Source organism: Notamacropus eugenii, chromosome 2 (assembly GCF_028372415.1).
Source record: "Notamacropus eugenii isolate mMacEug1 chromosome 2, mMacEug1.pri_v2, whole genome shotgun sequence".
Taxonomy (NCBI): Eukaryota; Metazoa; Chordata; class Mammalia; order Diprotodontia; family Macropodidae; genus Notamacropus; species Notamacropus eugenii.
In genome coordinates, this window is record NC_092873.1 from 357,762,937 (window position 1) to 357,779,445 (window position 16,509).

General features: G+C 40.3%; 1 protein-coding gene across 1 annotated transcript; it reads right to left on the reverse strand.

The window, feature by feature from the left end:
• Positions 1 to 820: 820 nt before the first annotated feature.
• On the reverse strand, positions 821 to 10,845 carry LOC140524027 (keratin, type I cuticular Ha7-like). The gene is made up of 7 exons (XM_072638557.1): positions 10,399 to 10,845; positions 8,248 to 8,330; positions 6,210 to 6,366; positions 4,741 to 4,902; positions 4,521 to 4,646; positions 2,591 to 2,811; positions 821 to 1,304 (listed from the first exon to the last, which is right to left on the reverse strand). Exons 1-7 carry the CDS (start codon positions 10,843 to 10,845, stop codon positions 1,169 to 1,171), a joined length of 1,332 nt encoding a protein of 443 aa, XP_072494658.1. The 3' UTR covers positions 821 to 1,168.
• Positions 10,846 to 16,509: the final 5,664 nt, after the last annotated feature.

Consider the following 16,509-nt stretch of genomic DNA (forward strand, 5'->3'; position numbering starts at 1 on the left):
AATTGTTGAATTTAAGAGCTACAGTCTATCCCATATCTCTCTTCAGGTGCATCCTCTACAAAATACATGATAACCTTTGCTTAAACATCTCAAGAGAGGAGGGGCCCGTTACTTCTTAAGGAAGTCTACTGGGCTTTTGGATCACTCCAATTATAAGGAAGATTTTCCTTAAATCAAGTTTAAATTTGCATCTTTGTAATGACCACCAATTACTATTAGTTCTGCCCTATAGAGACAAGGAGCAGCTAGGTGGTGCAGTGGATAGAATGCTGGGCCTGTAGTCAGGACAACTCAACTTCCAGAGTTCAGATCTGGCCTTAGACACTTACTAGTTGTGTGACCCTAGGTAAGTCCAAGTTTCTTCATCTACAAAATGAGTTGGAGAGGGAAATGGCATACCACTCCAGTGGCTTTGCCAACAAAACCCCAAAAGGGGTCACAGAAAGTCAGTCGAATATGACTGAATAACGATGTCCTCCTTCCTGCAGGGTTATCTTCCACATCAGCTCAGTTTGCCAAAGCTTCCAGCATTACTATGATAATCCTGAGTCTGTATTTCCACTGCCCTGACTTAAAGCCCCTTTTGCCAGGATTCATGTTAGTTAAGTCCTAGGGGAAAATGTGTCTCCTCTGCATAATGTGTTACCATGGCCCCACATCTTTCTCCTGTTCATTTCTGACAGACTTTGGCACCTATATTCTGGTGCTCTACACCAAACAGACAAACACCAACTTTATGGAAAAACCCATCAAACCCCTCATGGCACCTCACAAGCTCACACAACAGTTCATTACTTAAGGTCAATGAGGACTAATGTAATTATGCTGTGGAAAAAGAAGTTTATTACCAATAAATAAAGATTTTTGATTATATCAAAGAAGAAAGGAAAATAGCAAATGACAAAAAATATGAGGCTGGATATGCCCTGAAAGTAAACATGAATAAAAATATAGCCTAGGAAGAAGGTATCCCACATTAAGGGAGAGAATATTCCAGACTTTAAAACACAAGTCAAGTGTGTTTACTCATTCAGGTTGATGGGAAGGCTGAAGTCTTAGAGATTCCTTAAGTCAGAAGGGATAACGTGGTTCTTTAAGTGGTCCATGGGAAAAGACCTCAGGAGATGAAGATTGTTCCATAGGGCAGTATGTTAGGCTTGTCAGACTTTTAGCATCGTGGTGATGAGCAAGGACCACAGAGAGATCGTGGGGCACTGGGAAGGCAAGGTTTACAGGGTGTGCAGGCAGCAGGAGGTGGACAAGGGACACAGGATACGGGGTTAGCACATGGGTTGCAGGGAAGCCTGTAGGGGGAAAAGTCATTTCAGACATTTAGTTGTAAAACAAATGGAAAGCTAAAGCACTTAGACATCCTAGAATATCAGGGTTGGAAGAGACCTTAGAGATCAACTAATCATCCTCCTCATTTTACAGAGGAAGAAACTGAGACAAAGAGGGAGGGAAGTGACTTGCCCAAGGTCTTATAGATAAATAGTGGCAGAGCCAAATCTAGTATCCAAGTATTCTGACTCCCAACTGGTATTTGAGTAGGAAAATAAAATGGGAAGAAAGAGAGAGAGGGTGATTTGAGACTTAGTGGCACAGCCAAGCCTAGATAACCCAAGTATCCTGACTAACAGTCTAACATATAAATAGGAAAATGAAATGTGAAGAGAGACAAGACACAGAGTCAGAGAGAGAAAGAGAGAGAGACAGAGACAGAGACAAAGACAGACAGACAGACATAAAGACAAAGAGAAAAGAAAGGGAGACAGAGGAAGGAACAAAGGAAGGGAGGAAGGAATGAAGGAAAGAGGAAAGGAAAGAAGGGTGAGAGGAAGGGAGGAAGAAAGAGAGACAGAAGAAAATAAAAAGAGAGAGACTCAACCCAGTGGGAAGAGAATGGGGCTGGGGTCTGGGCCACTGACTAGGTAATTCATTCTCTTTGTCTCTGTTTCCTTGCCTGTGAGATGGACATGATACCTGCTCTATCTCTCAGGGTTCCTTGAAGCATAAAATGAAATAATAGACATAAAATTTTTTGAAAGAAGTTTCTTTTAAGCACTACAGAAATATTTGGCACAGTTATTGCTATTTATACTGTTGTCATTCCGATCCAAATATAAATTTTATCAAAAGCCAAATAATACTGGCCAGCTCTAATTCACAATATTTCAACTTCCTGGTAATAATTGTGATTCCTTGTCCAATCAGTCAGCAACAGGAAAAGAAAGCTTTGTATCCAACACGGCAGCTAAAAATGGTGATGTAGAAAAAATGCTGGATTTGGAGTCAGATAGCCTGGCTTCAAATCCCAACTCTGCTACATGATGTGTGTGACTTTGGGCAAGTCACATAACATCTATAGGCGTTGGTTTCCTCACTTCCTCATTTTTAAACTATGCTATAACTTTAAACTATAGTTTAAACTATAAACTAGATAAATGATCTCAATGATCCCTTCCAGAAAACAGTATTCTTACCTTAAGACCAGCTCCACAGTTTTCTACACAACTGCCACAGACAAACATGCCATCGTTTGTGAATCATGCTTTGAGATTAACCACTCTCTACATGATAAGATACTTACTTGCAGTCTTCACTCTCCAGTAGATTTCGGTAGGTGGAGATCTCACACTCCAGCCGAGCTTTGGCATCCAGGAGCACCTGGTACTCCTGGTTCTGTCGCTCCAGGTCAGCTCTGATCTCAGCCAGCTGCTCCTCCACATTACCAATCAGATACTGCATCTGGGCCAGCTCCGTGCTATAGCGAGCCTCAGATTCACACAAGGAGTTCTCCAAACACTCTTTCTGAAATGAGAAGGAACAATGAGACATTAACATGTTCATGCACCACTTCCTACACGTTATCCCCTTTACTCTCATGAGGTAAGTAGTAGAACCATGATTCTCCCCATTTCTCAAATAAGAAAAGCTCTGATTGGTTAAGTGACTTAATATACAAGGAGTTAAAGTAAAAGGTAGGATTTGAACTCAGTTCCTGATTCCAAGTCCAGGACTCAAGACACTATACCACACACTGCATTTCCAATTTAAAAATAAAAAAACCGTCTCTGAGTCAGCCAAAATCTCAGGCACTGTCTCAGACACAGAGAGAGAAGGAAGTCATTAGTAGAAGAAGCCATCACTCCCACACTCTGTTTGTGTGGTAATCCCCATCTAATCTCAAAATATTAGCAAATTTATAGGGGATTAAGGAGCAACTTTGTACAGTGGAAGAGAGCAATGCATTTGGAGTCAGAAAACCTAGGTTCAAGTGCTACCTCTACAATTTAACTACCTGTTTGACCCTGGGCAAGTTACTCAACTTCTAGTCCTCAGTTTCCTCTTCTGCAAAAGGAGGAAGTCATTTTAGATGGCCCCTGCAGTCTCTTCTAAATCTAAATCAATGGTCTTATGAAGGTAACCCTGAAGAAATCTGATTTCCAATTCTCTCAAGTTATGAAGATTAAATGATATAATACAGTCAAGGTGCTCTGTGGACTTTGAGGTGCTCTATAAATGTCTGCTCTATAATTCAGCTGGAAGAGCCCTGAGTCTTAACTTGCTTTTCATCATAGTCTTTTAAGATAATACTTCATAGCTCTCTGCCAATAAATCTTACTTCAAAGCATGTATGTTCATTCATTAGAGGCAGCATGGTATAATGAGTGCATAAAATGCTGGACTTGGGAAAGAAAGATCTAAGTTTACATTCTGGACGCTGACATTTACTTGCTCAATCTCAGTTTTGTCATCTGTAAAATGGGTATTATAACACCTGTTGCACATGGAGATGAAATGGAACAAGCATTAATTAAGCACCTGCTTCCTTTGTGCCAGGAATTGTGCTAAGTCTTTTACAAATGTCATTTCATTTGATCCTCACAACAAGGTAAGTAGGTAGGTGCTATTGTGATCCTCATTTTACAGCTGAGGAAACTAAGGCAGACGGGTGAAGTGGGGTGTCCAGAGTCACACAGCTAAGAAGTGATGAGATTTGAACTCAAAACTTCCTGACTCCATGCCCAGCACTCTATGTTCTGCCTCCAACTTGCTGCCAATCAAGTGAGTTAATGGATGCAAGGTACCTTGCAAGCCTTAACTTGTTCTAAATACTTCGATTATTCCAGAGGAAGCTAGTTCCTTAAGGCACACACTTTCCTTCCTTTCTTCTTTCTCTGTCCTAGCACAGCACCTTTCCTTAGCAGGCACTTAATAAATAGCTTGTTTGTACACAGTCCTTCAATTGTTATCCTTCTCCAGTAGATCAAAAGCCCCTTGAGGGCAAGTACTGTCTGTTTCTAGCCCCTGGGCTTAGCACACTGGCTGGTACATAACTGACTGACTGAATGGAACATTTTACAGATTTTTTTTGAGAACATTATTCTAAAGGAGATAGAGGTGAGATTTTAAATGATTACCTGTTTGTAAATTAGGGAATTATTCAGAGCAAGACAGCTGGTAGGGAAAATGTACTGAATTTACCACATATAGAAGTTAGAGGGGAATAAACCCACCAGTTTATGCTGAGCCTGCCGCTCAACCTCCAGAGCATCCACTGAGCGCTTTAGCTCTAGGATCTCGGATTGGCAGCACTGTAGTTCCTCCGAACAGGACATCTCCTGCAGACTGATACCCTCACTCTGAAATACAGCGGAAGCGCAAGGACAAAGTCAGTTACAAGAACCCTCCAGAAGCCAGCAGCCACCTCCCAACCTCGAGCCCCACTACCCTCACCTGAGCCAAGAACCACTGTTCCACATCATTCCGGTTGGTCTCTACCATGGCCTCATACTGGCATCTCATCTCCCCCAGCACCCGGTTGAGGTCCACAGGTGGAGCTGTGTCCAGCTCAATGCGCAGCTTGTCTCCTAGCTGGCACTGCAAGTTGTGAACTTCCTAGAGAGACAGAAAAGCAGAATGTCCAGTATAAGAAAGGTCATTATCTTTGTAGCAGCCTCCCTTGCCTCTGGAGGGCAGAATGGAAGAAAGAAAATCTCTCTGGTACTGAAGAGCCTTTGCCCAATATTTCTTACAGGAAGAACCTGCTCAGAGAATTTTAAGAACTATCAAACAAGTTTGTGGTCAGCAAGGAGCTTCCTACAGAGGCAGAGGAGAATCTTTCTACCTGGGGGTTCTATATCTGAAACAATTTCCCTTCTAATGCTATGATTTGGTTAGAAACTGCTGGAATGACCCCACCATACCACACCAGGCACAGCAACTTTCAGTTTCAGGCAACACCAGGCAACGTCGTTAACCAGACCTGGTAAAGCTTGGCACTAAATGGAAGAGCCTCTTTACTATTCCTGATAACTATGTTAACATACAAGAAGTAGACAAAAACAAGGAAGCAGCAATCAGGTAGAATCCAGCAAAGGAATGTCACCTAGACTGAAGCATCAGCTCAGCTCTTCAATGACCATCCATTTTGCCTCGAGTGATCAGTCAAGCCAGAGTGGTTTTATAATGTTACAGAGGAGCTTGGGATTATTAACAAATAATTACTGAGGTCACTAAAAGATAACATGACATAGAGGACAGAAGGCAGGTCTTGGTATAAGTCAGGTCCCGCCACTAACTCAGACTGTCTGGTGTAACACAGCCAAGTTCTTTAACTTCTCTGTGCCATGGGCAGCTAACTTTCTCTATTAAGTTACAGAGGAGTTGCTGATGTGTATGGCTCGAGAGAATGTCTACATTGGAAGTTCTCTGCATGGGAGAATTCACAAGCCCAGCTAAAAAATGTCTTCACAAGACAGTATATGTCCAAGCAGTGTATATTCCATACTCTGCAGCATGGTCTCCCACCTCCTCAGATCCTTCTTGTCAGGGATAATGGTTAAGAATAATAATAATAGCTAACATTCATATAGCACTTACTATGTGCCAGGCACTATGCTAAGTGCTTTACAATTGTGATCTCATTTGATCCTAATAGATTATAGCCTAATTTGAAGGAACAAATCTCTCCCAGGGCATTGGAAAGATAAAACTTGATCCCGTTTTTGAGGTTCTCTAAAAACCTCAAAGCACTACTTATATAATGCTGTAAGGCACTATATAAAGTATTTAGGATTTATATGCCAGCTATTATTATCTAGATTTCTTCTAGAAAGGAAGAAAGTCTCGATTTTTCCACCCAAATGGAATGGATAGATTCAAATAGGCTCAGTTCAGGGTCTGTATTTGATGTGTACCCCTACCTGCTCATGATTCTTCTTGAAGCTCAGAAGTTCTTCCTTCAGGGACTCCAACTGGGCCTCCAGATCACATTTAGCCAGAGTGAGGTCATCTAGGTTCCTGCGCAGGCTTCCAATATCAGCCTCGACCAGCTGACGGAGAGATCGCTCAGTCTCATACCTTTCAACATGACAGAAAAGAGGAGTTCATAGTATATATACTCAGAGAATGGCAGAAATGGCCCTGGAGAGTCAGCTTTTTGTCTTAGCTTCACTGGTTTTTCTTCTTTATTTTTGGTTTTACTTATTGTGTAGGTTTGTCACCAGCATGTCCTACAGGGTACAGGAGCTCCCCAAGTGGCTGACCTCCAACATTCTTCAATACTCACATGGATCAAGAGAGCCCCATCTCTAATGAGAGATGATGTGGTTTAGAGCAGGGGTCCTTGAGCTGGGGTCCACAGACTCTCTAAGAGGTCCATGGATAGATTTCAGGTGGTCTATCAACTTGAATAGGGAAAAGATTATACCTTTTCACTAACCTCTAATTGAAATTTAGCATTTCCTTCCATTATGAATGCAGACAATAAAGTAGAGTAGCATTGGGTTTCACTAGGCTTGCCAAAGGGTCCAAAGGGGTCAAAAAAGGCCAAGAACCCCTGGTTTAGAGCGGAAAGCAACAATTGTATTTGCAAAGGAACTGGACTTTATTCCCAGCTCTGCTCCTCACTGGCTATATGGCCTACAACAAGTCAATTATCTCTGAATCTTGGTTCCCTCCTCATTTGGACTGCATGCTTTCTAAGGTCCAATTTTAGATCCCATGATCTAGATTTTGGGAATCAGAATCCAACTTCATAAATCACAAAGATCACGGATTTAGAACTAGAAGGACATTTAGATGTCCTCAAAATCAACTTGGGCAGCTAGGTGGTACAGTGAACAGAGAACTGGGCTTGGAATCAGGAAGACTCATTTTTATGAGTTCAAAAAAGCCTCAGACACTTGCTAGCTGTGTGACCATGGGCAAATCATTTAACCCTGTTTGCCTTAGTTTCCTCATCTGTAAAATGAGCTGGAGAAGGAAATGGCAAACCACTCCAGTATCTCTGCCAAGAAAACCCCAAATGGGATCACTGAGAGCTGAATACGACTGAATAACAACCACAAAACATCAACTCCCTCTTTCTACATATGAAGAAAATGAGTCCCAGAGAGGTTAAATAATTTTTCCAAGGTCACATAAAAAGTAAGTGACAAAGTCAGGATTCAAACCCAGGTCCTCTGGTTTCACATTCAACAGTCTGTTACATCATATTGAACAGAAAATTGCTTTCTTTTATTTTTTTTTGAAAATTACTTTCTTTATCCCTAGGAAAGAAAGATTTACCTGTAATATACTATAGGATCAATACTAATCCCAAATCAGAGAAAGAGAGAATATCAGAACAGGAAGGGAACTCAAAGATTCACTCATCTAACCCCCGCATTTTATAGAAGGGGATACTGAGGCACTGAGACAAAAGGACTGGCTAAGGTCTTACTGTAAGATGGTAGCTCACCCACGACTAGACCTGGAATCTCCTGACTCCAGCATTCTGTCCACTCCTGTCATTGTCCCTCCATGTAGCCCTTGTAGGTTGTTCAAACTGTCTGTACTTAACTTGCCACATTTGAAAGGTAGGAACTGTAATTTCTGTCACCTTAGTTGTTATTAATGTGACTTGAGATATTATTGGCCAACTGAAGAGGGGCAGCCTGGATACTGAGGGAAGAACTGAGAGATGAGAGCCCTTCTTGCTATCTCATATGTCATCGAAGAGTCTCTGGGTCTCTGTTTCCTTTACCGTAAAGTGAGGAAGGACAGTGAATCGTCTCTACAATTCCTACAGCTCTGACAGCCTCTGTCTACTTTTTAGTCCTTTGGGTTGGCGTGTTTCTTTGTCTTCAGCAGTAAATACTGAGTTAAGACTTGAGTTAATTACATTCCCAGCCAGTGGGGCCAGAGAAGAACAAAGAAGTTTTCTGCCTCCCCTCCCCTCCCTCTTCTAGCCCTTCTCACTTGGTTCTGAAGTCATCAGCAGCCAGCTTGGCATTGTCAACCTGAACCACCAGCCTGGTATTCTCGGACTTGGTACACAGGATCTGAAGAAGGAGAGGTAGCATGGTTGGTCATGTATTGTGTTCAGACCTACTGAAGCCTTAAATATGAAGCATTCATGTTTTCATACATTTCACATGCAGTGCCATAGCATAATCTCTCCCATAGGCTATTCAATTCAGTTGCACAAACACTGAATTGAACTCAAAAGTTAATTTGCCTCATTTTTCCTGGCATACTTGCCTGGCACATAGTAAGTGCTCAATCAATGTTTGTTGATTGACCAGCTCCCTCATTAGAATGCAAATAGGAATTTCTACCTTCTTTGTGTTTGTAGGGCTAGTGCCTAGCACAATGTCTGGCACTTAAGAGGCAATTAATAAATATTTGTTGATCAACTGATTGAATTCCAAACCTTAAATGACCTCCCCTCTTCAAAAACCTTCCATGGCTCCCCATTACCTATCAAATAAAGTTCAATCAGTTAATGGATATACATTTATCAAGCACTATCTATTCATCAAGCACTAGGCTACAAAATAGGGTTACAAGGATAATATCGATGATTGGCAGTTAAAGAACTCAAGAAAATATGAGTTCAAATTTTGCTTTACAGATTTACTAGCTGTGTGAACCTAGACAAATCTCTTAACCTCTCAACCTCAAATTCTTCATCTGTAAAATCAGAAGGTTAAACTAAAGCAGCTAAAGAAACTTTCAGCTCCAAATTTCTGATCCTATGCTCTTTCTCCCTCCTCAGTTTAAATTGGATATGTAAATCTGTTTATAATTTGATTCCCTGTAGTAAAATGTAAATTCCTTGACAAGAGTCCTTTTTTTCAGCTTTGTATCAGTGGAGTCCAACACAATGCCTTACACGTAGTAGGCATTTAATAAATTGTGTTAGATTGGGTTGGGTTAAAAAAATAAGGACAATAGTTTGTTCCTTTTACATCACAAACAAAATAATGTTGTTTTTTTTCCCTAAGGAATAACTGTAATGAATATTATACATTATGACCACTCTTGCAGCTAGTACAATGTGTGTGTGTTCGTCCTTTGTTGCCGAAGAAGACCATGCCATCAGAGAAATAATGACATGACTTGCACTTGACTTTGTTTTGAGTGAGGGAGAGTTGTGCAGGTCACCAGCCTCACTTCTCCTCCAGAGCCATCTGTATCCAGTGACCAGATATTCATCAGGATGACTGGAGATGACCTAGCATGAGGCAACTGGGGTTAAGTGACTTGCCCAAGGTCACACAGCTAGTCAGTGTCAAGTGTCTGAGGTGAGATTTGAACTCAGGTCCTCCTGACTCCTGCACAGGTGCTCTGTCCGCTGCACCACCTAGCTGCCCCAAGCTAGTACAATAGACTGGGATGGAATACCATGTTTTCTCAGGAGATAGGTTGCACTCCCGAAGTAAAAAAGCTTCCTCATTCTTATTCACTAAGTTCGCTGAGAATCTGCTCTTGGCCGCTCTAGTTTTGGGGGATGACCATTTGGAAGACACTTGTTTCCTCTATCCCAGGGTTAAGCAAAATGGCCTTGTGAAACTAGGCTGATAGCACATGAATCCTGTGGAGATACCCTAGGTCAATGGAGATGAATTAATATATCCATGAGTTCTCCAAAATCCCAGGATCTCAGGACTGGAAAAGACTTCAGAGACATCTTTTCCAAACTGCACCCAAGTCAAAAGTCCCTCAACAAAACAGTCAATAAGTGGTTGTTCGGTTTCTAATTGAAGACCTCTAGCAAAATGAACCCACTGCCTCCTGAAATAATGCATTCCACTTTTTAAAGTCTGTCCTCAGTCTAGCTGATATCCACTTGTCTGTAATTTCCAGGCCTCTAACTTCAATTTCATTAGTCAAATCTTGTGTTCCTTCCATGACATAAACAATATTTTCTAGAAAACTGCAAAATTTAAGGTTCATTTGTACCTAACTTAAGAGCATAGAGAGCCCTGAATCTAGAATAACAAATGTGCTCTTTCTGTTTTATGTGAAAAAGTCTCCTTCCACAAATGAACATATATGATTTATCCACATTTTTTTCACACTACAACCTGAGACCCTGAAAACCAAAAGTACCCTCCTAAATATTACCTTCTGTTGGAGCTCCTCCACAGTCCTGAAGTAGGACTGGTAATCTGGGCACACAAAGGAAGGCTGGCACTTGCTCCACTCTCGAATCTTGGTCTCCAGCTCTGCATTCTCCTGCTCCAGCTGACGCACCTTCTCCAGATAGTTGGCCAGACGGTCATTCAGGAACTGCATGGTCTCCTTCTCATGGCTATTCAAGAAACCTTCACCATAATATCCACAGTTCCCAATGTTGGCAGGGATGTCAAGGGTCCCCGGTAAGGGGCAGGCTGACCGGCAGCTGCTTGGTAGACAGAGGCTGGGTCGGCCCAGAGAGGTCGTTCCAACACGGATTCGGTTGTTGTGAGCCACAGTTGCAGAAAAGCACATGGAGGCAGCTGGAGGTTCCAAAAGCCTCCCACTCCTGATGGAGCCTGAAGAACCAGATGTTCTATAGAAGTTGGCAGTCATGGCAGCAGAACAGAGGTATTGGGTTGTCTCTAGGTTGTACTCAAAACTGAACAGTTCCTTTTCCCCTAAACTTATATACATATATTTATACCCCTGGCCAATGGGTGTTGGTGCAAGAAACTGGCATTCCACTCAGCATTTATGTTATTATACAGTCTCCTGATTAGTCAGTGATTTGGTTTCCTATAAAGAGTTAATTAGATCATAAAAGTGATTTTGTTCAACACAAAACTGCTTACTACCACATGGCCCTAAAAAATGCATGCAAAAATCCCATTCTTCAAAGACTTATAAACAACATCCCAAATTCAGTGGCTTTGAATTACTCTTTGACCTCCCATTCAAGTGTGTGAAATGGTGAAGAGTCATGCCATCTTCTCATGGGTAACAGAGGCTATATAATCTTTACTTCATATCCTTTTCCTGACCCAAGAAATTCATTTGAATAAGTACTTTGATCTCTGAAAAGTATGAAAAACTGAAAGAGTCTAAAACACATAGCAATGATAGTGTTGTCCAGGCAATTGAAGCTGGAAGAAAGAATCCTAACTATCCTCTTCCTCATCAAATGGCCTTATGTATAAGGTCACATAAAGGTCATTCAAAGATAGGTTCCCAGACTCAAGAAACTGACCTTCCCAGCAACCTTGGACAATATCGGAATCATAGGATTTTAAAACTGATGGGGAACCAAATTTCTTATTTCACAGAGAGAAAAACTGAGGCCTGGAGAAATGAAAGGACTTACCCAAGGCCATAGAATTAGTGAATGACAGAGCCAAGACTAGGACCTTGGACTCCAAAATAGCCCTAGAGGAACTGAGAAGGTCCATTGATAAGTACTAGGGGAAGCAATCAGCTAGAATTATGAGGAAAAAACTAAATTCCAATTAACATTTGGCATGTCAACCTTGAAAATGATTATCTGAAAGAAAAAGGATATTGGGGTAAGAGTGAAGCAGGAAGAGGGGAGCAGACAAATGTATTTTAAAATATAGTTCTAAATTTCCAGGGAAATGCATTCTCGTCTTCTAGAACTTTGTGAGCTGGCTAAGGTCAACAGTGATTAATATTTTATGATGTCTATTCTCAAAGCTTCCCATGTCTTCCTCTCTCAGCATCTCCACTTATTACCTACATCCTCACCTTCCCTTCTCTCAGGACTGTGTCCTCCCTCAACTCGTTTAGTGAAGACACAAACTCTTGGACTTTGATCTCCCTTCTCTTGAAAGACTCTTGAATCTTTGGAAAAAAATACATCTTCTTTGATAGTTCATTAATAAAAAGACTCCTGCACAAAATTTGAATTTCCTTAATCTTCAGACATACTCAGAGCATCCTAAAGCTTTATTGCTTTACTCTGACCCATAACAAACATATGCCAAAAGCCTGTTTCTCCACAAACCCCAGAAAAGGATAATTAACTATCTAGCTTCTTTGCTATGCTAAATAAGATGCATCTTTGACCCCATTCTCAGGATGATTACATTGACCCTTGGCTTCCAAGCAGTGAAACAGTCTCCAAAGCATAGTGTTTCTGAGGATAAACCAGAATTCAAGGGAGGTGAACAGACAACCTGAGGTCCCTCTTTTCTAAGGGTCTCTACACACCTCCCTCCTCCTTCTCCCACCAATCTTGGACCATCAACTAGGTTCAGCACAATTTAATAAATCTTTATTATATACTATGATGTGTATGCCCTCAATACTGATCCAGATAACTAGGGTTGGCCCCAATCATCCACTGGTTTAAAGAACTAGAGGAGTTGATGTATGAAAGTTACAAAGAAGTGAATTTGGTCTTAATATCAAGCTCATTTCACTTTTGAAAAGCTTCCAAAAATAGAATTAGCTTCTTCAGAGGTGATAGGTTAAAAAAATATTTTTAAGAGGTGATAGCCTCCTCCTTGTTGGAGTTCTTCAAGCAATAGTTAGAAGACCATTTGTCAAGAATTTTACAGTGAAGATTCCTTTTGCATATGTGTAGGACTACATGACTACAATCTCTTCTACTCAGAATTATGTAATCTTGTGGGGAGGAAAATAGTAGAGAAATGCTAAGCCCCTGAACTAATTTGGTTGTTACGGGAATTGAAAGAACGGGCTACAAGGGACAGAAAAATATAAAGGAAACATCTATAGTACTCGGTGACATATTAGAAGACAGGGATTAAGGAGAAGTCAAAGATGATTCTGAAGTCATACCTGAGTGACTGGTAAAATATTAGCTCCATTAAGGATGGTGTAAATAGATTGTAGAATATTTCCAGTGATGCTCTACAAAGTGGCTGTATGATTGGAAATCTATGATTGGAAAAGGAGCTGAGGATGTCATGTGGCAAGAGCAAGGATTCACAAGTGGATAGACAGTCTAAGCATGGGACCAAAATGTAAAAAGATAGAGAGGAAGCCTCTGTGAATGCTCTATGGGAGGATATCAACAAGAGATACTTAAAACGAGAAGGCATGGATGGATTGAAATCTGTACCAATATCCCTAAACTATTCCCTGTTCAATCATTGATACCCTATTTCCTCTCCAAGTACTCAATAACATTCAAGAGTATAAAGTCAACCTGAAACCAGAAAATTTGAGAACCACCCATGTAATAGAGAGCCAGCCTCAAGGTCAGTCAGACCAGGATTTCAGTCCCACTTCTGACACTGACTCCCTATTTTCCCTCCAAGAGCTCAACAATTTTTAAGAGCATAAAGTGAACCTGAAACCAGAAAATTTGAGAACCACCCATGACAGAGAACCAGCCTTAGAGTCAATCAGACCAGAATTCACACCCCACTTCTGATACTGTGTGGCTGTGTGACCTTGAGCAAGTTCCAGTGTCCTAGGCACCTATTTAAAGCTATCAAGTACATAAGAGATATTGATCTGCATTAATAGAAGAACTTTCCATCCTGGACACTGATAACCTCAGTGGTACAATACAAAAAATTATTGTTCGAAGTTCAATGCTTTCTCCTCTACCACTCTGCTTCGGTAAATTATAAGATATCATCTGAGTTACCTGTGAATTTTTTCTCATTTCTGCCATTAAAACACTTAGCACTCCATTTGCTAAGCTTTATAACCCATCCTTCACCTCCTGCCAATGAAGTAAAATGGCTTATGACTAGTACAACTTAAAGTAGATTTAGGTTCATTTAGAATAATAAGGAATGGTTCTACTTCAGACCAAAATGAGTCCATGTTCCTGTGCTTCTCAGTAGGAGCAAATTTGGTGCAATGTGTGGTCAACGAGGCATAGAGTGACCACCAACACAAAGTCAGCCTTGACTTTTCTGGCCCAACTGTGATCACTTATAAACAAGAAGGCTATTGGGGAGGGAGGAGAGGAAATTTCAGCTCTAAATTCTATGATTTCCTATCATTTTCTTCCTTGCCACTGAAGTCATTGACATTGTCAAGTGGTTCAATCTCAAAAACCAATATGATTTTATGAATGGAAATTACAATAAAGAAGACGCATTCCCATCAATTTCGTTGTCACACTCTAAGGACCATGGAGCCTTTCTATTTGATTTGTGGCTGAATCCTCCAATGTTTTCTCCCCTTATTATAATGCGAGTTCCTCATCTTGCTTTTCTATTTATATTCCTAGAACTTAGCATAGTGCTTTGCATGAAATGAGAACTTAATAAATGTTTTTGTTTGTCTTCATATAGCATGTAGCAATAAGCATAAAAGCAATTGAATATGTATAATCTATATCAAATTGTTTGCCATCCCAGGGAAGGGAGAAAGAAGGAAGAAAGGAAAAGAATTCAGAACTCAATTTTTAAAAATAAATGTTAAAAATGTTTTTACATGTAATTGGAAAAAATAAAATATTATTCAAAATATTATCCAAAAGATAAACATAAAAATGCTTAGCCAAAAATACCCAAAAATGCATAGCTAAAGACAAACAGTGCTCAGATAACAGAAATTAAGCAAGTAGAACTATTCCATAGCAAAATAGGAATAAGTGTATGTGGAAATAAAAATAAATAGAAAAAATAAATGTACAGGAAGTATATATAACAGTACGCTTTAAAAAAACTGGACATTAAAGTAATAAAGATGAATTGCAGCAACATTTTAAAAACAGAAAACAAAATACAGAATAATATTTTATGTATGCATTAAAACATGTAATTCCATCCAAAGTATGCATTATGTGCATCAGCTTTAGCATCCTAGTTTATGAACAGTCTTTGGAACCAGTAACTTCGTGTGATACTCAATGTCAAGGAACCCATTTAGGTAGTTTTTGAGATCTCTATTATGCCTTTGGACAGCTGGGTGGTAAAATGGATAGTATGTCAAACCTAAAGCCATGAAGACTCATCTCAGACACTTGGTAGTGACACTGGGCAAATCACTTAACCCGGTTTCCCTCATTTCTTCATCTGTAAAATGAGCTGGAGAACTGCTAGGTCTGTATCCCAAAGATATTTATTTTTAAAAGGGAAAAGGATTTATTTGTACAAGGGTATTTATAGCAGCTCTTTTGTGGTGGCAAAGAATTGAAAATTGAAGAGGTATCCATCAATTGGGGAATGGCTGAACAACTTGTGGTGTATGATTGTAATGGAATACTATTATACTGTAAGAAATGGTAAGTAGAATGATTTCAGAAAAAAAACCTGGAAAGGAAAGGAAAGACCAGGGAAGACCTGGAAAATATGAACTGATGCAGAGTGAAGTGAGCAGAACCAGGAGTTCAGTAACAATATTGCATAATAAACAACTGTGAATGACTTAGCTTTTCTCAGCAATACAATGATCCAAGACAAACCAAAAGTCCTCATGATAAAAAATGCTTTCTGCCTACAAGGAAAGAACTGATGGAGTCTGCAGACTGATGTATACTATTTTTCTCTTTCTTTCTTTCTTTCTTTTTGGTTCGAGTTTTCTTCCATAAAATGACTAAAATGGAAATGATTGCACATGTATAACCCTCTCAGGGAGAGGGAAGGGAAGGGAGGGAGGGAGAAAATCTGGAACTCAGGATTTTAAAAAAAAGTTAAAAATTATTTTAACATGTAATTGAGGGAAAAATAAAATATTATTTTTTAAATGAACTGGAGAAGGAAATGACAAACCTCTCCAGTATCTCTGCCAAGAAAACACTCAAATGGGATGACAAAAAGTTGGACGCAACTGAAAATGACTGAATATCAACAACAGTTAAGCCCTTGACGCATGTGGTCTAATTTCTAGACAAATATAAGAGTAATTTGAGGCACCGGAAATCTTTTCATGCTTCTGCTATCCTTTGCTGAGTGGTGTTTGTGTCCTCAGAGAGAATCCAACAACAAATTGACCAACGGGCACTTAGTGGGGACTGAGTGTTCCAAAAGGAACTGTTCCTTCTTAGTATCAACAGTTCATCAAAGCTACATCTTAAGTTGAGATAGCAGCATCCCAGTAACACAGGAATCTACAATCCAGAACAGTCTGTTCCCTCCCTCTGGCAAGAGGCCTGCTTGGGTGCAGTTCGAACCCCTGACGAAAAGACAAGCAGGGATCCGCCAGCCCCACGATAACATCTGCGGCTCTTAATGCAGCTCTTAATTCTAGGTCAGTGCCAGAGATGCAAACACAGGAGTCACTGGAAATGATCCTCTTTAGACAAAGGAATCAGACTGAGAGGGAAATAGGCCA

Coding starts and splice junctions, on each gene's coding strand:
- LOC140524027 (XM_072638557.1), bottom strand. CDS start 10,845: ATGACTGCCAACTTCTATAGAACATCTGGTTCTTCAGGCTCCATCAGG. Junction 4,647..4,740: donor AACAGTGGTTCTTGGCTCAG/GTGAGGGTAGTG, acceptor GCTGTATTTCAG/AGTGAGGGTATCAGTCTGCA. Junction 2,812..4,520: donor GGCAGGCTCAGCATAAACTG/GTGGGTTTATTC, acceptor TTCTCATTTCAG/AAAGAGTGTTTGGAGAACTC.